Source organism: Canis lupus, chromosome 36 (genome assembly GCF_011100685.1).
Source record: "Canis lupus familiaris isolate Mischka breed German Shepherd chromosome 36, alternate assembly UU_Cfam_GSD_1.0, whole genome shotgun sequence".
NCBI classification, from domain to species: domain Eukaryota; kingdom Metazoa; phylum Chordata; class Mammalia; order Carnivora; family Canidae; genus Canis; species Canis lupus.
In genome coordinates this window covers 14,893,035-14,917,210 of record NC_049257.1, presented here as the reverse complement: position 1 = coordinate 14,917,210, position 24,176 = coordinate 14,893,035, and the positions used below count along the sequence as shown (strand labels likewise).

The window sequence follows — 24,176 nt, the reverse complement described above, 5'->3', positions numbered from 1 at the left end:
TTGAAAATTACTTCTAACAAATGCTTAGTCTGCTTTAGTTTCACTAAAATGAAATATAAAGATAAAAAATCGAACTGATCTTTTTCATGTTTGAATATCACTATAATTTATTTGAACAGATTTTTAAAATATTTCCCTCAATAATTTATCTTCTAAATAGCCTTTTGTCAAAGCAGTCAAGTTGCATCAGAGCTCTTAGAAATCATCTTTTAATTAAGATTCGAGTCAGTTTAACAGATTTAATTTTTTAAGCAAGCATAGAAAGGGTGCTCCAATATCAGTTGAGCTTTTATGAGGTAAATTATAGTTTATGCTGCTTTTTAACATCCAAACTGATTTTCAAAGTATTCTGTACCACCAGTAGAGGCAAATCTGCCTTTTATTAAAATTCCAATTTGAACAAAATTCTTTATGGTATTCACAGCAAAAATATGTTGTTAAAGGCAAAGAAAGATCCTATAAATGGACTCTACTAGGAGAAAGGTCTGATTCAGTGCTCTCTACTCACAAAAATAGATTGTAGGGATTAGACATGTTTAAGTTTAGTTACTTGGCATGTCATTTCAAGATTTTTCATTTCTGCCTTTAAAAATTAGTTAATTAAGCTACATGCAATGAAAAGGCTGGTTTTCAAACTAAATCCAAATATAAATATATTGAGATTTTGTGGGCTTATTTTATCAAAGTTAATTGCCATAGGAAGCAAAAAAAAATCTATAAATGGACATGCTACCAGCAATTAAATTTATTTTGATTTAGGAAACATTCACTTTTAAGATGTTAGTAACAATGCTAAATGCAAACAGACCCAAATGTGTTGCTTATAATTCATCCAAAATCCTAAGAAAAACCCACTATTAAATACTAAGTATTACTTCAATATGAATTTTCTTTAAAAATTAAGCCTAAATCACTATATTAAACACACACATTAAGCTTTTTAAAAAATTTAACCATATTAAACACACACATATACACACAAATACTTCAAAGTGTTTTCCGATTTCCAGTTAAAGCCATATTGCTAGTTAATGCAAATATCAAATACATCTACCTCTCTTTGAAGAACTTTTGGCCTTCGTGAATTCTGGCAGATTAAAGGAAAAAGATGTGTGAGGCAAAAGTTGCTTAGATGTACAGAGGAAACAAAAGACAATTTAAAGTTACGTACAACCACATTTTGCTTTTTAGTATCACAGGATGATCTAAACAATATATTCCAACATGACATGGAGACTTTCCTTTTCATCTTTCTCTCTTCTACACTTACTTGTAAAGAACTCAAGCTGTCAGAGCTGGTACTTGCAGGTGAGTCTCTCTTTACTTCGGGAGCAGTCTCTGGAACTCTCACCCTAACATAGTTTATAAAGTGTCGCATGTTTGACACTAAGTTACTGCCAGGAAACCAACTGTCATGACAACGTTCTGGTCCACATACTGATACCTAAAACATGAAAATAATGAATATGAAACCTTGCCAAGTCAGGTCTAATGTACAAAGGAGTTGTAGCTAACCTAAATAATCACCCACCATTTGTCTTATTTCTGAATCCTTTATAGTCTCATCTTCAAATTATAAAGTGCTAATAAACCCAAATTCAAACATCGAATATAAGAATAAATTTCTCAATACTAATATGGGTAAGTTCAACGGAAGTCAACTAAATTTATCCTGAAAAAAATACATTTTTCAATCTAGAAATACTTAACAGTACAGAATATTTTTCAGCATCTATTCATAATAACTCATAATACATAATACAATCAATGATAACTTGACTATATTATGAGTCATTATATTTGTAGGAAGTCTGAAAAAAATCAACCAAAAGTCTGACCTAGTCAGAAATATTAATGATCTTTTAATATCTATGAAAGAATATATGTTGATTCAACTTAGACAACATATTGCCTAGTCTTTTTACTTTGTTTTTTGCTGTTACTGTGCTGTGCTGTATTTTGTCTTTTTGGAGAAAGGGGAACTTGTATAATCAATCTGTAGTAACAACTGCTTTTATTGAAAAGATACTTCTAAAGTCCTATAACATATTAACAACTTGTATTTTCAAGTACTTTAAAAATTCTCCCATATTACAATATTACTTCATTAACTTAAAACCTTTCCAGAGAGAATCTGATACTCAAAAACAATCCCTGATAAAATTACTAGGATTTCCAGACATAATAAGTCCTAACACAATTATTTATCAGTAATCAATGTTTTTAGCATAACACCAACTGCATTAGCCATTTTTCTTAGATATGTACACTATGAATTACAAATCACAAATTCAATATCATAAGAGTGAAACCTCTAAAACATACGTATTTAAAGATCAAAAAGGGTCTTTTCCAGTAGTTAAGAATATCTTACGCATATAATGAATCTATAAATACGTTTACAGATGACACACTACCTTTGTTAAGGCACTTTGTAACTTTAATATTTAAAAATATAAGAAACTTACTTACCTCTTCATCTGAATCCTCTTCAGTTGAATTTTCAAGTCCTAATTCGATCAGATATAAAACCATGCAGAGTACGTGTTCTGACAGATTTTGATGATCCATCAAAATCTTTAAAGAGGGAAAAAATGCCTCATAATTACTTTTTTCAATAAATATATTTAAGTATCCAAGACATGTTGTTATAGATGAAAAATAACATAACCATATATGTGTATATATATATACACACACAGCATGATCAAAAAATAAGTAAAGCCACATCTTGGTGAAAGGACAAACTATAATCAAAAGAAAACGTTCCCTCCCAAGATCACACAGAATTAGAAGCAATATCTAGAAATACTGGGTTCATGGATTTCTAAAGGTACCATGTTAAGTAGTCCACTAAATTCATTATTATATGCTAGTATCTAATAAAATAATTTAACAAGAATATTTTGCATTCTCATTTGCTGATATTCTTTTCCTGACAAAAATACCAGATAAATAAGTGTACTAAATAGGATAATTCATGCAAATGTGTTTAGCATAGCACCTGGCATGTAACTGCAAGCTCAATAAATATTTATAGAATATTAATGTTCTTAAAATGTCTCTAAAATTAAAGTTCTTGGCCTGAGTATTTTGTGCAGTTGAGTAAATGTATGTGTTAGTATATGGTTTATATGGGTGAGAAAGCAAAAAGGGATGCAACTAAAAGAGAGGCTTCTCTGAGGAAACGTCGAGAATCTGACCTTATGTAGATTACACATTGCAAGTTTTACACATCTTATGCAGGATTTCAGAACTAGCCTACAACAATCATTCATTCATTCAATATGATACAACAAAAACTGGAAGATACCTAAAACACCATAAGAAAAAAATCGCCTGGCAACCATCATGTTCTCCTCATTATAAGGAAGCCATCTGACCAAATGATGGAAGGGGTAAAAGGATGAGGTTCTGGCCTTGCCAGCTGCAGGTGAGACTGTCAAGAGTACAAAAGAGGACACTGTAGGATGGGCCTCATAGAAACTAATCAAATGGCTGGGTGGGCTTAAAAAAGGACTTAGTCACCTAAGAGCTAATTTATTCTGACTAAAGAATAAACGCTTTCGGTTAGCTGCCTTTCTAATGTTTATTTTGACTACTAAGAAGGCTTTTCTTTTTCTGTTCATCTTTTGTGAGGAAAGTAAACCTCCAAAAACCTTTTAAAAATCTATTTTATACAAATTATGTATATACCTAGATTTTTGACCTTGAACAACAGATTCTGGCCTCAGTTTTCTCATCTTTAACTGGAATAATAGGGGCACCTGGGTGGCTCAGTGGTTGAGCATCTGCCTTTGGCCCAGGGTATGATCCCAGGATCCTGGAATTGAGTGCTGCACCAGGCTCCCCACAGGGAGACTGCTTCTTCCTCTGCCTCTATGTCTCTGCCTCTCTCTGTGGCTCTCATGAATAAATAAAATCTTTTTTAAAAAATGGAATAATAGACCAGAATTATTGTGAGGATTACACAAGTTAACATCTGTAATTTATGTAGTACAGTATTTATCAATTGGTGTTCGACAAACAGTAGGCAGATGGTAGGAGGAATGCAGCAGGAGGAGGTGACTGAAGGCTGGGAGGCCATAGAGGTTCACCCTTTCTAATCCACTACTTTACAGAAAGGAAACTAAGGCTTGGCCACACACCCCACTAGTATAAGCAATTCTAGAACAGATTTCAGACTCCCAACTATGCCTCCTCTTGATAAATAAAACATTACTAACTAAACTCAAATTTTGGCTTGAAATTCTGTGGCAGTACATCTTACAGTTTCAAATGAATAACTTAAAAGCTAAGGAAAAAATTGACTAAGAATGATTTTCTAAGTTTTATTAACATGTTCTATATTAATGTTTTTTAACATTAAACATGGGAGATGAGATGCTGTCCTGACACTAATGTTTAGAAAGTTGACTTGCCAATGCAATGTCAATTAGAGAAGTTTTTTCTATCACTAGAGTTAAGAATTTATAAAGTTGAGATTTTTAAAAATTGTTCATAATAATCTTATAACAACTAAAACACTGCTTTTCTATTTTTGATAATACGCTATTTTTACACTAAGCAAATGAAATGACTGAAAAATATAACTGAAAAGAATACAAATTATTTGCAGTAAGGCTTCTTTAATTTTTTATATCATGAATTATTGACCTATTACTTATTACTGTTACCACAGTACTCAGCTTCACCATCTGAACTAGTTTTTTAACCTTTAAAACTCAGTAATTATGTCTGGAAAGTAAGAAGAAAGCTTTCACTCATGAAGATTTTTGCTAGAATTAAACAAAGTATGTAAGTAGTATTTAAAACAAAAATCTTGTTTATGTAAGCATCCAAAAAATGTCTGTAAATATGGCAGCCCCGGTGGCGCAGCGGTTTAGCGCCGCCTGCAGCCCGGAGTGTGATCCTGGAGACCCGGGATCGAGTCCCACATTGGGCTCCCTTCATGGAGCCTGCTTCTCCCTCTGCCTGTGTCTCTGCCTCTCTCTCTCTCTCGCTCTGTGTCTCTCATGAATAAATAAAAATAATAAAATCTTTAAAAAATTAAAAAAATAGGGATCCCTGGGTGGCGCAGCGGTTTAGCGCCTGCCTTTGGCCCAGGGCGCGATCCTGGAGACCCGGGATCGAATCCCACGTCGGGCTCCCGGTGCATGGAGCCTGCTTCTCCCTCTGCCTGTGTCTCTGCCTCTCTCTCTCTCTCTCTCTCTCTCTCATAAATAAATAAAAATTTAAAAAAATTAAAAAAATAAAAAATGTCTGTAAATACAAATATCTATTTAACAAAAAAATTCTACCTTTTTGATGAAGAATATTTTAATTCATTTTACTGAATAATCATCTCAGAAATTAATGAAAATAATTCAATTTGAGGCAGATGTCTAAAATCTTAACAGGAATAACTTTTATAAATAAGATGAAAAAGTGGTCATGGGGTAAAGCTGAAAGAATGAGGGGTACAGAAATCTAAAAGTATTATTTCATTACAAAGCAAACATTAAAGAAAACAACCAAATGTCTACCTAACTAAATGCAATGTATCTTTTTTAAGTAATCAAAAAAATGTGTATATAGTCATTAGAAATTTGCATAATTAAATATGCTCTTTAAAATTTTCTTTTAATTTTTCAAATTCTAATTAGGAATAAGAAGCTATAGTTTTTCTTTTCTGTGTATTAGAAATCTGCATAATAAATAAGCTCTTTAAAAATTTCTTTTAATTTTTCTAATTGTAATTAGGAATAAGAAACAGTTTTTCTTTTCTGTGTAACATTTATCATGTCTATACTTACTTTATTGATGTCTATAGTTATTTTATCTATATGATACGACTATATAGTTTTTTTGTCTTTAATTTCTTACCCAAGTTAGATAATAAATATGCCTGTTATATATTTACATATACTCTACAATATCATGATTGCAATTTCTGAGTACACAGCTAATGTTAGTCAAATAAATAAATAAATAAATCAGCTCTACGATAAGAAAACCCAAGAATAAAACAAATTCTAGGTAGCAAAAAAATAAAAGCATCTATCTTTTCAGAAAGTTTCTGAGGTATTTACTAAAGCAAATTCTTAAGACTGCCACATAGAAAGCCATTCAAATCCCTCCATGTCACATTTCTGATCAGAGAGAAAAAACAAAGAAAATAATCTGAAACACAAGGTCACTGGCCCTCATGGCTTAGTTTTGTCTTTTTAATGGATTCTGGTGGCTGTTTGGTCCCTATTGTTCATTTCATTTCTCCTAGTTTTACAGTATTTCACTTTTTATTCTATAAGAACCATAGATATTTCTATCTGAAACTGGATAAGATGAATAGTTTCCCACAAAGAATGGTATAGCTACTCCATTTTCAACTTAGAATATATAAATACAAAAAAAAAGAATAAATACACTTTGCTTTATAAGTAGTACTTTTACATAAATATTATGTTAACATTTTTATTGGAAAAATGGAAATAAATTCTAATCTCAGTCTTTCTATTCAAATTACTACTGTACCTTGTAAAGCAGAGTGAATAGCACAATGTGTAAAGTTTTACAGTGCAAAAGTCTCATAAGACCTTTATAGCTGGGATGGAGTGGCGTCCTTTTCTTATAGGGAGGCCAGGGATTTCCAGGGAATTTTCCACTCTGTTTTAAACTGTAAAAATAAAGCAAAACTAAAATTAGATGATAGACTCAAGATTAAACTGTGGTTTAAGTAGTGATTTATAGGGGTGCCTGTTTGGCTCAGTTGGTTAAGCATCTGCCTTCAGCTCAGGTCATGATCCTAGAGTCCAGGGATTGAGCCCCACGTTGGGCTCCCTGCTTGGAAGGGAGTCTGCTTCTCCCTCTCCACCCTGCTCCTCTCCCTGCTTGCATTTTCTTTCTTGCTCATTCTCTCAAATAAATAAATAAACAAATAAATAAAATCTTTTAAAAATAACAGCGATTTGTACATAATTTTCTCATATTTTTCTACGCAGTACCATTTTTAATCAAATTGCTCAAAAATGCCAAACACATATCTATGCTTTCACAATAAACATTATTATTTCTTTTTGTATTAGATAAAAACAAGTAGGGAAACCTAAGCTGAAAACTAGAAAAAACTATATGAATAGGAAATGTTAATAAAAGGAAAGAAACAAAGAATACAATGTAAACTACTAAACAAAGAAATTTCCAGTTGCAATAATTGAAAAAAAAATAGATAACCTAAAAATTCTCCCACCTACCAATGGCTTAGAGAGCTGGACAAAACATAAAATGTAATCCTCTGAATGCATATTTGAACTCACAAAACAGAAAGTGAAGTTCCCCAGTTACCAGAAAAAGAACAAGGAATTAACAACAAGCACTAACATGGGTTTACCAATGGTTTTAAAGTCCTTGAACAAGTAGATCTCAAAGTAAGAGGCTCACACAAGGCTTAGAGATGGAATGAGATCTCACATAAAGCTGACACCTTTGAAGAGCTTCACCCTCAATGAAAGGATAATTCACAAGGAAAAATAAGAAAGCTTATCTGTCTCTTCTGTGGTGCAAGAACAACAGGCTCCCCAGGAAGATAATGATAATGAACTTATGTACAAGTAACAGCAGACTCAAAACACAAAAGGTAAAATTTGAGAGAATTACACAGAGAAACTGACAAATTCACAATCATAACAGAAGATATTAACACATTTCTAACAGAAAGCCCAAGGAAAAAAAATTGCTAAAGACTTTGATGATTTCTTAAAGATTTATTTATTTTAGAGAAAGACAGAATGTGTATGAGGGGGTGGACAGAGGGAAAGAGAATCTCAAGCAGACTCCCCATTGAGCATGGGGCCCAACACAGGGCTCAATTCCACAATCCTGAGACCATGACCAGAGCCAAAATCAAGAGTCAGACACTTCACTGACTGAACTACACAGAAGCCCCTGGATTTTGAAGATTTTTAACAACATAATTAATAAGCTTGAGCCAAAAGACAAATAAAGAACATCCCATAATTAGAAAATACATATAATTTTAAACGCACTTAGAATATTTATGAAAATTTTAAAAATACTAAGATTGAAAGTAAATTTCAAAAAATACCCCAAAAATGGATATATGGGCCTTGACCACTTGTCACAAAGTAAATAAAACTAGAAATCCACTAAATGATAATGCAAAACTTCAGACATGTAGACATTTTATAACATGATGTTCTTAGAAACTCACACAGAATTATAATCATAATAGAAATTTAAATTTAGAGCCTAAACTATATAGAAAAACTTGTGGAATACAACTAAAACAGTACTTAGGAAAACCCCAGTATTAAATGCATGTGTTTTTGTAAAAAGTCAAAAACCGAGTGTCGGGATCCCTGGTGGCTCAGCGGTTTAGCGCCTGCCTTTGGCCCAGGGCGTGATCCTGGAGACCCGGGATCAAGTCCCACGTCAGGCTCCCTGCATGGAGCCTGCTTCTCCCTCTGCCTGTGTCTCTGCCTCTCTCTGTGTCTCTATCACGAATAAATAAATAAAATCTTAAAAAAAAAAAAAAAACAACTAAGTGTCTAAGGGAGAAAATCCAAATTAAATTGAAAGAAGATAATAATAAAGAAGAAAAAGGTACAAAATAGAAAACAAGGGAGAAAAGAAACAACAAAATCAAGGTTTATTCTTAAAAAAAAAAAATAGTAAAACTGGCTGTCCTCTGAGAAAACTAATCAAGAATAAGAAACAGCAAACAAATAATAGGAATAAAAAGGCAAAGATAATTTTTTATTATTATATACTTGAGACAAAATAAAATATTTCCTAGAAAAATAAAACTTGACTGTCCTTCTCAAAAAGAAATAAAAATCCCAAGTAAGGCTATAAGCTTTTTAAAAAGTGAGTTAGTTTTAAATTACACTCCTAAAAAAATAAAATAAATAAATAACACTCCTCTCACATAAATAAATGAATGAATGAATGAATAAATAAATAAATAGATGGATAGATAGATAGATAAAGAAATAAAGAAATAAAGAAAATTACATGAGGCCCAGGTAGTTAAATAGGAAAGTTTTATCAAATCTTCAAGAAATATCCACATAAATAAGAATGAAGTTGGACCACCACCTTACATCACCTGTAAAAATTACCTGAAAATGTATCAAAAACTGAAATATAAGAGCTAAAACTATAAAACTCTTAGAAGAAAACATAGGCTTAAGTCTTTGTAACCCTGGATTAAGCAATAGATACGATACCAGAAGCACAAGCAACAAAAGAAAAAACTAGATAAATTGAACTTCATTAAAGTTAACTTTTGTGCATCAAGAGATACTCAAAAAGTGAAAAGACAACCCACATATGACAGGATAGCAAAAATATTTATGAATCCTATTCCTGATGTTAGTATTCATAATATATAGAGCTCTTTAAATTCAGTAACAAAAAGTTAATCCAATTAAAAATGGGCAAAAAGGGCAGCCCTGGTGGCGCAGCGGTTTAGCGCCGCCTGTAGCCCAGGGCGTGATCCTGGAGACCCCAATCGAGTCCCACGTCAAGTTCTCCGTATGGTGCCTGCTTCTCCCTCTGCCTGTGTCTCTGCCTCTCTCTCTCTCTCTCTCTCTCTCTCTCTGTCTCTATGAATAAATAAATTTTTTTAAAAAAATGGGCAAAAAATCTCGGTAGTTCTCCAAAGATGATGCACAAACGGCTAATAAATACATGAAAATATGCTCAACATCATTAGCCATCAGGGAAATGCAAATCAAAACTACAATGAGATACCAGTTCATACCCACAAGGATGGCTGTAATCAAAAAGACAGATTATAAGTGTTAGTAAGAAGAAGAAGAAACTGGAACCCTCATACACTGCTCACAGGAATGTATAAAGCTGAAGCTGCCTTGGTAAACAATCTGGTAGCTCCTTTAACAATTAAACATAGAGTTACCATATGACCTAGCATTTCCACTCACAGGCATATACTCAAGAGAAATGAAATATAATCATACAAAAATTTATGCACAGATGGTCATAGTAACATTATTCAAAATAACCCCAAAGGGAAAAGAACCCAAGTATCCATTAACTGATGAATGGATAAATAAAAGTGGGATATCCTCACTATAGGAGTACTGTTTGGCAATAAAAAAAAAAAAAATGCTTCTGATACATGCTAGAATGTAGATGAACCTTGAAAGCATTATGCTAAGTAAAAGAAGCTAGTCACAAAAGAACGCATTTGATTCTATGTATATGAAATGTCCAAAATAGGTAAATCCATAGAAACGGAAAGCAGATTAATAGTTGTCTATGACTGGAGGGCTGGGGAAAATGCATAATTAATTGAAAATGAATATGGGGTTTCTTTATTTAGAGTAAGGAAAATTTTTTGAAATTATTATAGTGGGGCAGCCTGGGTGGCTCAGTTGTTTGGCGCCACCTTCAGCCTAGGGCCTGACCCTTGAGAGCCAGGCCTGAGTCCCACATCACGCTCCCTGCATGGAGCCTGCTTCTTCCTCTGCCTGTATTTCTGTCTCTCTCTGTCTCTGTCTCTGTCTCTCTCTCTCTGTGTCTCTCATGAATAAATAAAATCTTTAAAAAAAGAAATTATTATAGTGATAGCACAATTCTGTGAATATACTAAAAACTACCTACTAAATTGTCCACTTTAAATGGGTGAATTGTATTGTAGGTGAATTATATCTAAATAAAGCTGCTTAAAAAAATTTCAAAAACAAATAATCTTAATCTCCTGAGATACATTTTAGAAAATAGCAAAAAGGTAAAAGATACATAAATAATTCCATGATGCTAATATACATTGTTACCAATATAAAGACAACATGATACAAAAAATTTCTAAGACTATATTCCTCTGAGTATAATGGGGAAAAATTTTTTAATGAGTAAACCATAACAAGCAATTATTTTTTAAAAGTACATTATCACAAGATTGGGTTTCCCCAATAATGCAAAGATATCTGGATTGCAAACCATCATCTACACAGATGCAAGAAAAGCATTTGATAAAATTAAAAACTCAATCATAATAAAAATTCCTAGTAGGGCTGCACTAAAAAAAATCTTCCTCAATCTGATACAAAACCACTAAAGTAAACATTTTATCTATTGGTGACACATTTGAAAGGTGTTAGAAACGAGACAAGAATGCTTTTCAGGTCTATTACTCATTTAACCCATCCCCTCTGGTAACTGGTGGAAGGACATGGGTTAAATGAGTCATAGGGACTAAGGAGTGCATTTGTTGTGATGAGGACCTGGTGATGTATGGCATTGCTGAATCACTATATGGTACACCTGAAACTAATATAACATTGTATGTTAACTGGAATTAAAATAAAAACTTAAAAAGATGGCATTTCAGGGAGTCTGGTTGGCTCAGTTGGTTAGGCATCTGGCTTTAGCTTGGGTTGTGATCCCAGGGTCCTGGGACCGAGCCTGGCTTCTCCCTCTCTCTCTGCCTGCCACTCCCCTTACTTGTGCTCTCTGTCAAATGAATAAACAAAAATATTTTTTTAAAAGATGGCATTTCTACTGAATTAATCTAGATGCTGTTAATTAATTTCAATCAGCACAATTTCAATCAAAATCCAACATGTTTCATCATTAAGTTTGACATGGTCATCATAAAATTCTAGGCAAAGAGCCAAGAATAAATATTATAAATAGAAGAAAGAAGAGAGAGGAGAAGAAGGAAGAAAAGAGGATGTGAAGAAAGGTGAGAGAGAAACAACAATATTTGTGATAGTATGGGATTAATTTACAGAATGAACAGAAGAGAAACAGATCTATATATACAGATACCTGATACAGTCAACTGCCTTTATTCAAGTAGTTATGTTCTATAAAGTCACCACAAACAAAATTATTGCTCCTAGGAGAAATACAAGATTAGGTTCCTGCAAGTCTGGGTCATTTTGTTAATCAAAATTCCATTTGCATTATATTTGCCAATGTCCTTGTAAATCAAGACAGTCCTATCAACAATGAAAACCTGCTCTTTCACATGACCCTTTTCTGTATAACTCTTAGCAAGTATTTTTAAAATTCTTCTCCCTCAGGATCTATAGAACCTGCCTTGCCTGAAAATTTAAAAATTTTCACATTATATTATTTTTTGAAACATGCAAGCCAGCCAGCACTAGTGGAAAAAAGTTTAACATTTTCCTGACCCTTGCTAAATGTGACAGGAATTTCTTTACGCTATACACTACATTTTTTATCAGTCATCATCTCAAAAGTCCACAAATTTAGCTTTTAACCTTTCCATAGCTTCATCACACACTACAATTGCTACTTCAGTACTTTTTGGAATGACCTCATGCATAGATCAGTGAATTTCCTCTACCTCTTTCTGGATGTACCATTCTATTGATTCATTACCACGGAACTCAAGTCAACAGCATTATAGCTCATGACAGAAAGAAGCTTATCGAAGTATCTGCCTTCCGCTCAGGTCATGATCCCAGAGTCCTAGAATCAAGCCCCGCACTGGGCTCCCTACTCAGCAAAGAGTCTGCTTCTCCTCCCTCTGCTGCTCCCCCTGCTTGTGCTCTCTCAAATAAATAAATAAAAATCTTAAAAAAAAAAACCCACAAAATATTGAGAATAGCCAAAATATCAAAACAAAATAAAACAAACCAAAAAAAAAAAAAAATGCCTCTAACATGGAAGCCAGAGAACAAGCAAAACAAACAAAAAACCAAAAACTTAATTTACAGGAAATATATTTGTAAGGGAGGGGGAGAATCTTAAAAATAAAAAAAAAAAAAAATTATCTGGCACCTGGGTGGCTCCATTAGCTAAGCATCCAAATCTTGGTTCCGGTTCAGGTTGTGATCTCAGGGTTGTGAGATCAAGGCCTGCATTGGGCTCCTCACTAGGTGTGAAGCCTACTTAAGATTCTCTCCCTCTCTCTCTCTCCCCCTCCCCACTCCTCATTCACAAGCACATGTGCACAGACTCCCTCTCCCTAAATTAAAATAAATATGCTTTTTAATTAAAAATCCTTCTTAAAAAATTAAAAAATTACCATTAAGATTCCAGAGAAATGAATTGCATCTATGATTCAAGAATACCATAAAACTAAGTTTCTGTTTAAAAACATAGGGGAGGGGCAGCCCGGGTGGCTCAGCAGCTTAGTGCCGCCTTCCACCCAGGGCGTGATCCTGGACACCCAGGATCGAGTCCCACTTGGGGCTCTCTGCATGGAGCCTGCTTCTCCCTCTCCCTGTGTCTCTCATGAATAAATAAAATCTAAAAAAATATATATATATATAATAATAAATAATAAATAAAAATAAAATAAAAATAAAAACACAGGGGAAGGGGGATTCCTGGGTGGCTCAGTGGTTTGGCGCCTGCCTTTGGCCCAGGGAGCGATCCTGGAGCCCCGGGATCAAGTCCCCAGTCGGGCTCCCAGCGTGAAGCCTGCCTCTCCCTCTGCCTGTGTCTCTGCCTCTCTCTATCATAAATAAAATCTTAAAAAAAAAAAAAAATAGGGGAAGGAGAGAAAATGAGTGAAAATATCAGTGAGGGTGACAAAACATGAGAGACACCTAACTCTGGGAAATGAACAAGGGGGTAGTGGAAGGGGAGGTGGGCAGGGGGTTGGGGTGACTGGGTGATGGGCACCGAGGGGGACACGGGGCGGGATGAGCCCTGGGTGTTATGCTAAATGTTGGCAAATTGAACTCCAATAAAAAAATTCTTTTAAATAAATACATACATACATATATACATACATACATACATACATACATACATACATACATACATACAAACATAGGGGATCCCTGGGTGGCTCAGCGGTTTAGCGCCCTGGCCCGGGAGTAATCCTGGAGTCCCGGGATCAAGTCTCACATCAGGCTCCCTGCATGGAACCTGCTTCTCCCTCTGCCTGTGTCTCTGCCTCTCTCTGCTAAAAGAATCTCTCCCCCCATCCTCTCCTCTCCTCTCTCTCTCTCTCTCTCTATCTCTCTCTTATGAATAAATAAATCTTTAAAAAAATAAAAATAAATAAAAATAAAAAAATAAATTGATCGGACGCCTGGGTGGCTCAGGGAGTGATCCCGAGGTCTGGGATCAAGTTCCACATCAGGCTCCCTGTGAGTAGCCTGCTTCTCCCTCTGCCTATGTCTCTGCTTCTCTTTCTGTGTCTCTCATGAATAAATAAATTAAATCTTTTAAAAAATAAATAAGAAAACAAATTGGTTTCTGCATAATACTGTAGTATTTCTATATAAGCATATTTTTCAAAACCCCAACAGCTTATGATAAAATATTTCAACTATCCTACTAGCATAAATAAGCATTTTTAGTGCCTATTTTGTTTGTTTGCTTTAAGCACTAGCCCCTAAATATGCAGCACCTAGAGTAATGAAGTATTCCAAAATAAAGTTTATATATTTGTTCAAGGTAGCAAATGATACATCATTCTGACTGCTCTTTTCAAAAGCATTAGTAGGATAATGCAAAGGAAAAGCTACATGAGAGCAAAAATTTTTCAGTGATTCAAACCAACACTTAAATAAATATTGACTAATTTGAGACAAAAATGTACATAAACTCATACACCATACTTTTCAAACATGGGCCAGCAGTCGTTAACCTTCAAGATGGGAGACAGGAAGCAATAGAAATATCAAAATTATAGTTGAAAAAACTTACTTTCCAGCAGAATTTAAAACAGTCACCATATAAAAATCACATCTGCATGTTGGAAATGGCCTAAACAAAAGTTTCAACACTACCATTAACAAACATTTTCACTAAACTTCTCTGGGTCACAATGTCTTCATATATAAAATATAATATTGAATATAATCTTCCAACTATTGTTTTGTTCCTTATTGTTGTAGTCTTGTTTTTGTTTTCCTTTTAAAAGTTGAACTGCCTACTAAAGGGTACTTGGGAGTGAGGAAAGCAGTACAGGCCACCTCCGTCTTCTCTTGCTGTTGCCTAACACCCTCTGGCCCTAAGAGATACTTCAATGGAACCTGGATAGTATATTTTGAAGGCCTTTTCTGACAACACGATCCTAAGATTCTAAACATCTAAACATTACATACAGGAAATAGCTTATTTTCACTTAAACACTCAGCATAAAAATTTAAAGAAACTTACTTTTCATTAATTTAGCAATTACTAATTACCTAACGAAGTGCCTAGCTAGATTTTGAAGAAACAACTGTTAATTTATCCAATCATTTTTCACCATAATTCTTCAAAAGGATTTTTTGTTGTTTTCTTGCAGATAGAAAAGGATCATGGGCAGCCTCAGTGGCTTAGTGGTTTAGTGCCACCTTCAGCCCAGGTCTTGATCCTGGAGTCCTGCAACAGAGCCCCAGGTCGGGCTCCCTCAGGGGAGTCTGTTTCTCTTTCCCTCTGCCCCTCTTCCCTGCTCATGCATGTTCTTTCTTTCTAATAAATAAAACAATAAAATCTTAAAAAAAAAAAAAAAAGTACAGTACGAAGAACTTCAAACTATCTCTCCAAGGGTTTTAGAGAAAGGTAGAGATACTGATGGCTGAACTAGGCTTTGTTTTTTGTTTTCGTTTTTTAGGTGAAGGAGAAGTATGCTAAAATTCTACACTACAAACTATTTCAAATATTTCTGTGATAGATCATAAATTCAACGTATTACTGCAATGTCTTGGCAAATAAAAAGTTTCAGTTATACCCAATATTTATATTTATACTTTGATAGACAAATATTTTCTTAAGATCTAAGACATCGGGGGGGAAAAAAGAGCTAAGACATCAGTATCATTTAAAACTTGTTTTAAAATATTTAACATAAAAATAAATAAAATAAAATAAAATATTTAACACATGCTTTAGAAAAGCAGATAAAAGATATTATATGATATTCAGCAATACAATATTTAAAAGATAGTCTGTAACAGCAAAGAAAAATGAATTCTTCATTGAAAAGATATTCTTCAAAACTTTTTTCTGCAATCATCAACATTTTAAACCATTTTGTTAAATATTTACAAGTAAAATTCAATTTGCTTCAGCTATTTTCCCAGTTGTGAAAAACACAGCAACATTACCACACTTTTTTAGGTACCCATCATCTCTGATAACAATTTTATTCTCTTAACTTGTGCCTCCTCTACTGGTTTAAAAGCAGAACAACATAAAAACTAGGTTTGGCATTTCACTGGTCAATAGCAACCAAATAAGTTTGTATTTTTTTATTTATGTCTATTTCTGACATTTTATAAAATTTATCAGATTCTGGATCAAGGATATTGAGAACAAATATATATGGCAGATTTTTTAAAATTTCAAAATATTATTTTCTGCCCTAAAGACTAAGAGTATACTTTAATGATAGCTTATCACATTTGTGTTATAACTGAAATTTTTCGACATAAAGACAAAACATCATTATACTAATATAACAGACTTACAATGCTGTATATCTGTCCATTGCAGACTGCACATCTCTACGGTAAACTGTTCGAAGAATGACCATGACAGGGTCAAACTCCTGATCCCAGACTTCAGCTATTATTCAAAAGAAAGTAGAAACAAAACACTGACACCTTAGGAATAAAGTCAATATTTAATGACTAATTACATTTAGTATATTTTAAATTCATAGATGGGATAGTTTGATTTGATGATTACATGTTTGCTTTAATAAGCTTGATATTATGACTACTTTTCTAAGTCAAAAATCGTAACTTCATCATGATGAATGTTCTTTTAAATTCAGTAAGAACTAGTGAGCAAAAACTATTAACAATGAAAAAAAAAAAGCATTATAATGTGATAAGACTTCACCATAAAAGTTTAGTTCATCTTTTTTTGTAAAGTGCCAATAGAATATAAGAAACGCAATGCATTAACAACTTTGAAAATATTCAAAGATAAAAATATGAAAGCTATATTAAAAACTTAATGAGCTATGATTTTCAAGAGTCTTACTTTGTAATATTTTTGGCTTATAAAAGATTTTCTGTTCTTTTGCTAAAATTGATCACTGATCACCTTACCAACTTCACAATTAGGAACCATTATCCCATGTGTAGTATGTGTACAACTGGTGGTACAAAGATGATTTTAAGTATATAAAGATTTTTATTTTAATAATTATATAATCATGTTTAACATGTATTAAGAAATTATACATTGCATATAAAACCCATGATCTCACTAATAATCATGCTTAGCATGAGGTGAAGTTTAAAAAAGTAAATCCATTTAAGGAAACACAACAGACTATGATATAATAATAGAGATACTATTTAGATGTGGCAAAAATCTACAACATGGCCTAAGAATAATAATTTTAGAAACTATTGCTTTAAGAGTGTAATTGGGACGCCTGGGTGGCTCAGTGGTTAAGCGCCTGCCTTTGGCTCAGGGAGTGATCCTGGAGTCCCAGGATCCAGCCCCACATTGGGCTCCCTGCATGGAGCCTGCTTCTCCCTCTTCCTGTGTCTCTGCCTCTCTCTCTCCGTGCCTCACATGAATAAAGAAATAAAATCTTAAAAAAAAAAAAAAAAGTGTATCTTTCCTAGATTGTTTTTCCTTACTCATTCTAGCAAAATTCTTAACATCAGAAAACAAGAAACTTTAAGCCTCCTATACATCTACTGTAATTTCAACTTCCTGGCATAAGAAACAATTAACAATTGTCCCTATTTTCATGTAACAGACTATTCATTCATCTTAAATTATCGATTATAAGTATGACACAAGATACTTAAGATAGGCCTTATCAAAGAAAAAGACCTTTGTTATTATTTCTATTATCATTTCTTGTCCTTCACTTTTAAATCTATTAACTTGTACAATTAAAATGCCAATACTTTTATCAGAATTATAAAACCATAACAATAGAAGAAAACTTCAGCAATTAACCAGGTTAGCAGACTTTAGTGTTCTGTGGTTTTCCACGGAAGTTTAACTGGGGCCACTTCAGGAGCAAGAAGATGAAAAAAAAGGTGAGAAATGTGATGTCCACCACCCACATTGACTCTAACAAGAGCAAATGTGTTTTTATTGGTGTTATATAACAGATTTACTTAAGATTTAGTTTCTCAAAACTAAAGTCTTATTTCAACCACTTTTAAAAAGCTTTAAAAACTCTCATCTACTCCAACTCTTTCATTTTACAAATAAAAGTAAAATCCAAAATTAAGAAACTGCTTTTCTCAATACTAGCTAACATAATTCAATACTGTATTTGAATATGAAAACTAATTTCTTTTTTTTTTTTTTGAAAACTAATTTCTTGACTCTAATCTTCAAAAGCCCAGTGCTCCATCTCAGTGTCTCAAACATTACTGTGCGTAACAATCATCTTACAGAGCTTGTTAAAAAAAAAAAAACAGATTTCCAGAATTCATCCCCAGAGGTCCTGATGAGAGCAGCAGGGGCTGAGGCATAGGACCCAGTGATTTTAATAAGGACCACAAGTGAGTATGACAGAGGTAATCCTCACACTACACCTTACTAAGCGCTGTACTATACTAGAATGCTGCTCCACTTCAAAAATTCAACTAAACTTTAGATACAAAGTATTCTCTACAATAAACACTGTGCTTTTCCTTTAATGGAATACACACTGCAACCAGAGACTATGAATTCACCTTTGCGGACTCCTCGAAAAAAATTCCACATGATCAGGTTTATTCTGCTGTTTTGCCAAACACAGTATATGTTATTTACAACTTCAATGTGGGCATCAGTTTTTTCAGTTACACAATGCATGCTAAAGAAGTCAAGAAGCATGTAAGTGCTACTTCCTTCAAAATTTTAACTTAGATTAGTGAACACCTGGAAGTGATAAAGACAAGACTGAATGAAGACTTCACCTACTCTGGCTCTTATCAAGCATATCATCTATGAAGCCAGGGAGAAAACCTTGGAAAACCAACCACTTAAGGAAAAAAATTTAAGAAAATGTAATCAATCTTCTATACAGATTTTAATTTTAACGGTATCAAGTTAAATTTGGGGTAGTGAGAACTATCTCAAAATGAAATTTAGAGAGCAAATACATTTTTAAAAACTTTAAGTATATAGTTTTATAATTTCTGGTTCATTTAGAGTTCATCCACTTATAAAAATGAACTTGAATTCATATATAAAGTTCCTTTTCTAAAACAGAGTCATCTAAGAAAGCTTGCTGTAACATAAAACCATAGATTTGTAAATAAATGGAAGCATAATCACTATATACCATAAAAACTCAAAGCTGAATACATAAAAAGCAAAACATTTTCCTTTCAGTGTATACAACTTATATTCAGAAAACCAATTTTGAAATAGTATCTTAAAGTATATAAACGTACCTTTAGGGGTATACATGCCTTGCTGCATTGAACCTCCAGGTTCAAAAACAGGAGCCTTAAAATCAGCTACAGCTGATAGAACTGATTCAAAGCTATAACTGCCTGGAATAATGCCACTTTTGGGATTTGGGTTTTCTGGAATATGATTTATGTGTCAAGAAAAAAAAATAATACCTAAAAGCCAGTTTTTAATCATAAAATTACCAAGGTATTCTAGTTTCTACTACTTTTGCTTCAAGTGTAATTGACTGTAATATGTAAAATTGACCACAAGAGGGCTATATAATACAAGAGTTCAATAATAACTTTAATTGTGAATTTTTAAAATATTTAATCTAGAAGCCTATTAATAAGTTATATGCTAAAATAGTTCCCAAGTTTATTTCCACCAAAATTAACCAAATTTCAGAAAATGAAAACATCTTTTAAAATTAATCTCCATTTTCATCATTTTACAAATGTTATACTTTCCCTTAGAGAATCAAAACAATATGCTAAAAATTAGCCAAGATTTTTATGAGCAAAGATTATTTTCCCAAAGACACAAAATGTCATCCTCAAAGAAAAAAGAAAAAGATGCTAAACAAATTTTTAAAAAGAGGAAAATCAGAAAACCATAAAGATCCTTTCCCATTGATTTCACATCAATTAATCAATTAATTTTAATTCAAAGTTACAGAGGAATACTTTTGTTCTGTTACAGCACTGATACATATTATATAATAGTTGAATGAAATCCATCAAATAAAATCAATTGGTACTGCTTATGAAAATCTTCAAGGTTATCAAATAGGCATGTCATAGGAGTTATTTCACAAAATTTTTGCCAATTATTCCAAACGTATTCATAACATACAAAGTAAATTTAGTCCAAAATTTACAAAATAAATTTTATCACAAAATAACACAATCTTTGTCTAAAATTTTAATAACTTAAAAATTATAAAGTGTATATTGTATGCTCTGTCTCAAAGAACAAAGTTTTTGAAGTTCATAGATGATAGTCTTTGCCCTTAAAAATCTCTTGGTTTGGGCAGCCCAGGGGTCTCAGCGGTTTAGCGCCACTTTCAGCCCAGGGCGTGGTCCTGGAGACCCAGGATCAAGTCCCAGGTCAGGCTCCCTGCATGGAGACTGCTTCTCCCTCTGCCTGTGTCTCTGCCTCTCATTCTCTCTCTCTCTGTCTCTTATGAATAAATTAAATCTTTAAAAAATCTCTTGGTTTAAGACTGAATTCTAAGAAACAAACAAACAAAAAAAATCCTTAAAGTGTTTAAAACCCTGGCAATAATTACGGTATACCTCTAAATTTTAACCATGAATTCCAACCTAAGTATACAGATAAAGTAGACCTAACTGCTTTTTACAAAGTGTCCAGCTTCCTTTCACTAATATCATCCTAAAAGGGCAAGGGCAGATCCTCAGGTGCCCAGAGCCATCGGTTCTGAAATCTAATACCCAAGGCTAACGAGCTCCCTGAGAGGTTAACAATGAGACAAAAATATCTGCCATAAGCCCGGAACGCAGAATTGAACAACTGAAGTTCTTTTTCCTTACTATTTTTTAACTCCAAAAATATTCTTCAATCACAAAAGTGATATACTTTTAAATGGGCAAAAACTACTTATTATTTAGATTCTATAATTAACAGAAAAGTAAACTTTTAAAAGGATATGAGGTCCAGCAATGAACTATGTGTCCTGTCATTCATACACAACTGGGCTACCATCTCTGCCCTGAGAATTTCATCATCAGACATCCCTATAACAATTAAAAAGAGAATTAATAAATCTGAATATATATAAGTTATAAAGAAACAACTTACCATACTTTTTATTAAGGTGTTTTACCAAAAATGAGGTGCTTCAAAAATGAAAGAACAAAGACTGTAATGCCCCAAATATAACCAGTTTAACTAACCTGCTGTTTGCAGCTCCCTTTAAGTAAAGGATTTTTTAAACGATATTCTAAAAAGAGTAACAACTGTACAACATGTAAAGAGTTTCAAACAATGTTTAAATATATCCAAATCCTTTTCTCTTTTCCATAAGCCAGTTACTACCACAGGGAGAGGGGAAGACAGGGAGAATAGTTAATATCCAAGCATTAGTATGAGTGCTTTTTACCTAAATGTAAACGAAGACTTAAAAGAATCACAAGAAATGTAAGAGCGCCTTCTAACATCGATCTCTCATGCTCTGCATCAAGTACTGTGTTTTGATGTTGTGATGCCATTGTCAACAAATCCACTACCTTAAATCTATAATAAGAAATATTTGAGACAGATTTTTTTAAGTTAAAACAAAATCAACTTAAATTCCAAATACTTCCTAATATCAGTCTTAATAAATTATGCTTACCTTTCAAAGACCGATGAAATAAAGTAATCTGGGTCAAGTCTAGAAGCACAAACCTTTAAAAGACAAAAAAAGAAAAAAAAGAAAAAAAAAGAAAACCCAGAAACTTTATTTCTCAATATTGTTTTATTTCTTGTATTAATCATGTGGTTTGCTTAAGTTCTGTATCTTACCATGTTTTGACACCTGGGGGGCCTTACAGACATGGGGAGAGACTAACCCTCTCTTTAGCTATAAAGACAGTAAATACTAACGATATTCCTAAAGACAGTAAACAATTACCTAGGAGCAAACCTCTTACAGGCAAGTCAATCACCCCTATTATCTAACTCTCACACACCAAGGCAATATTGTCCCTGCCCTAAACCAAACTGGGGCCAGGTACCAGATAGCTGGGGACAGCCTTGATGCCCCAAAGTCCACCAGAATTATTATTATTATTATTCAAACTAACCAATCCTAAACTGTTGCCTTGCCATGCCTTGCCCTTCCTATGCAAATGCCAAAAAAGGTTCTGCTTTAGGATTTCTCCTTGCTCCTATTCCTCCCTCTTGACCAAGATCTATTGCTTCCCCTGTGGCACTAACTTCTTCATGTCATCATTGAGTCACCTCTATAAACTAAATTCTGTGGATAAAAATGAGACACTTCTAAAGTAGAGTATCTGCATTATCAAGTTGATTTACCTGTAGTAAGTAAATGTCAGGGTCAATCATAGAATTACAGAAGTGAGACTGGACATAGGTCATGGCTTGTCCTTTGATTTGTAGACCATTTCTTACCCACATATTACTATGGATTTCAGCAAGACTTGCCTAATAAAATAAAAATAAATTAGACAAAGAAGACTTCTAACTTCAATCTTTATAAAAAATATGTTAGACTGAACAATCATTTCAAAATCTTTTATAACCTGATCGTAGCATGAGCCTAACATTCTGTCCCATGTTAGTTTAAAATATTCAATTCAAATACATACTTCGAAATTTTTAAATGCTCATTATGCTTTATACAATCTCTTCTTTTGGGGGATTTTTTTTATACCTGAGTTAGTTTTCTTTTATTTTTTTTAAAGATTTTATTTATTTATTCATGAGAGACACAGAAGGAGAGAGGCAGAGACAGGCAGAGGAAGAAGCAGGCTCCATTCAGGAAGCCCGATGTGGGACTCGATCCCAGAACCCCAGGATCACACCCTGAGCCGAAGGCAGATGCTTAACTGCTGAGCCACCCAGGCATCCCCCTGAGTTAGTTTTCCATGATGATTCCTAGAAACATAACAATTTTCAATGAAATCTTTCAGGAGGAATCAATAACACTTATATTAACTTCCTTCTCAAAAAAGAAAACCCTATATAATGCTTAAAGAAACACAGGAATAAGCATAAAACAAAGCTAATTGTTCCAGACTAGCCATTTTTCAAATAATGAGCAGGTAAGAAAGTCAAATAAAAATGTTTTATTATGTTAATGTTTAATTCTTTTCTTTCAAATAAATAAATAAAATATTTTTTAAAAATTACTTAAAAAATAAGGAGAGGATGCCTGGGTGCTCAATTGGTCAAGCAACTATCTTAGGCTCAGGTCATAATCCCAGGGTCTTGGGATAGAGCCCCATGTATGGCTCCCTGCTCAGCTGGGAGCCAGCTTCTCCCTCTGCCTCTCCTCCTGCTCATGTGTGCTCACCCTTCTCTTACTCAAATAAATAAACAAAAACTTTTTAAAAAAATAAAATAAATAAAATTGCCAAGAAAAACAAATTGAAGTGCAAGTCCCTCTATACACATAAAAGGTTGGCCCACAAAATTATAGTACTTGAACTGAAAGAAACAATAGTGCTTATGCACAAAAATCCTCTTTTCCCTCATTTTCCAGATGGGAAAACTAAGAATCAAGTAGGTAAGTTACCCCAAACAACAATGGATAATTAAACTGAAATAGTACTAACACTAGAAAAATCTGCTGGGTCTCCTATCAAAAAAAAAAAAAAAAAAAATAGTGCTGTATAGTATGTTAAAAACTTCCCTGTAAGTCAAGACAATGAAAAGAATTCCTGGGGAAATTATAGCTAAATGTAAATTTCAAAGAACAAAAAATACCAAAATATAATATAGCAAAAATATCTAAGTTTAAAAAAACTTTTCAAACATTTTGGCTATAACAACAATGTAAAGGCATAAGAATAAAATAAAGGAAGAATCACATAACTAAGAAATTCAATTCAAAACTTTTTAAAAGCCTGAATACATACTTGAATTTGGAGTGGGTGAATCATGAGTTTCATTAACATTTCCTGATCAGGTAAAACAGAATCCAAATCTAGTTCTTGACATTTCACAGCCTAAAAATTATGGGGAAAAAAGTTACTAATTCAATACTTATTTCCCAATATTAAAAAAGTAATAATAATTGTTTGATTATAGTCTTACCTTACTCAAAAACATAGCATAGTAACGATGAAGGGGCAGATGAAAAGTGACTTGGTTAGGTGCTGGCTGGAATAAACAAACAAAAT

General features: G+C 33.4%; 1 protein-coding gene across 7 annotated transcripts in view; it reads right to left on the bottom strand.

Annotated features, from left to right (window-relative positions):
- Positions 1–24,176, bottom strand: part of UBR3 (ubiquitin protein ligase E3 component n-recognin 3) — a 225,737-nt gene that overhangs the window by 113,348 nt on the left and 88,213 nt on the right. For 4 of the 7 annotated variants that reach the window (XM_038584782.1, XM_038584784.1, XM_038584783.1 and 1 more), the window contains exons 12-23: positions 24,091–24,156; positions 23,913–24,002; positions 22,348–22,476; positions 21,665–21,717; positions 21,431–21,564; positions 20,980–21,065; positions 19,308–19,449; positions 16,413–16,509; positions 6,514–6,655; positions 2,473–2,577; positions 1,271–1,444; positions 1,055–1,087 (exon numbers count right to left, since the gene is read on the bottom strand). In XM_038584782.1, coding sequence (XP_038440710.1) covers positions 1,055–1,087; positions 1,271–1,444; positions 2,473–2,577; positions 6,514–6,655; positions 16,413–16,509; positions 19,308–19,449; positions 20,980–21,065; positions 21,431–21,564; positions 21,665–21,717; positions 22,348–22,476; positions 23,913–24,002; positions 24,091–24,156 — 1,251 coding nt within the window. The remainder of the gene's footprint in view (positions 1–1,054; positions 1,088–1,270; positions 1,445–2,472; positions 2,578–6,513; positions 6,656–16,412; positions 16,510–19,307; positions 19,450–20,979; positions 21,066–21,430; positions 21,565–21,664; positions 21,718–22,347; positions 22,477–23,912; positions 24,003–24,090; positions 24,157–24,176) is intronic. The other 3 variants (XM_038584785.1, XM_038584786.1, XM_038584788.1) reach the window with 1 other exon arrangement.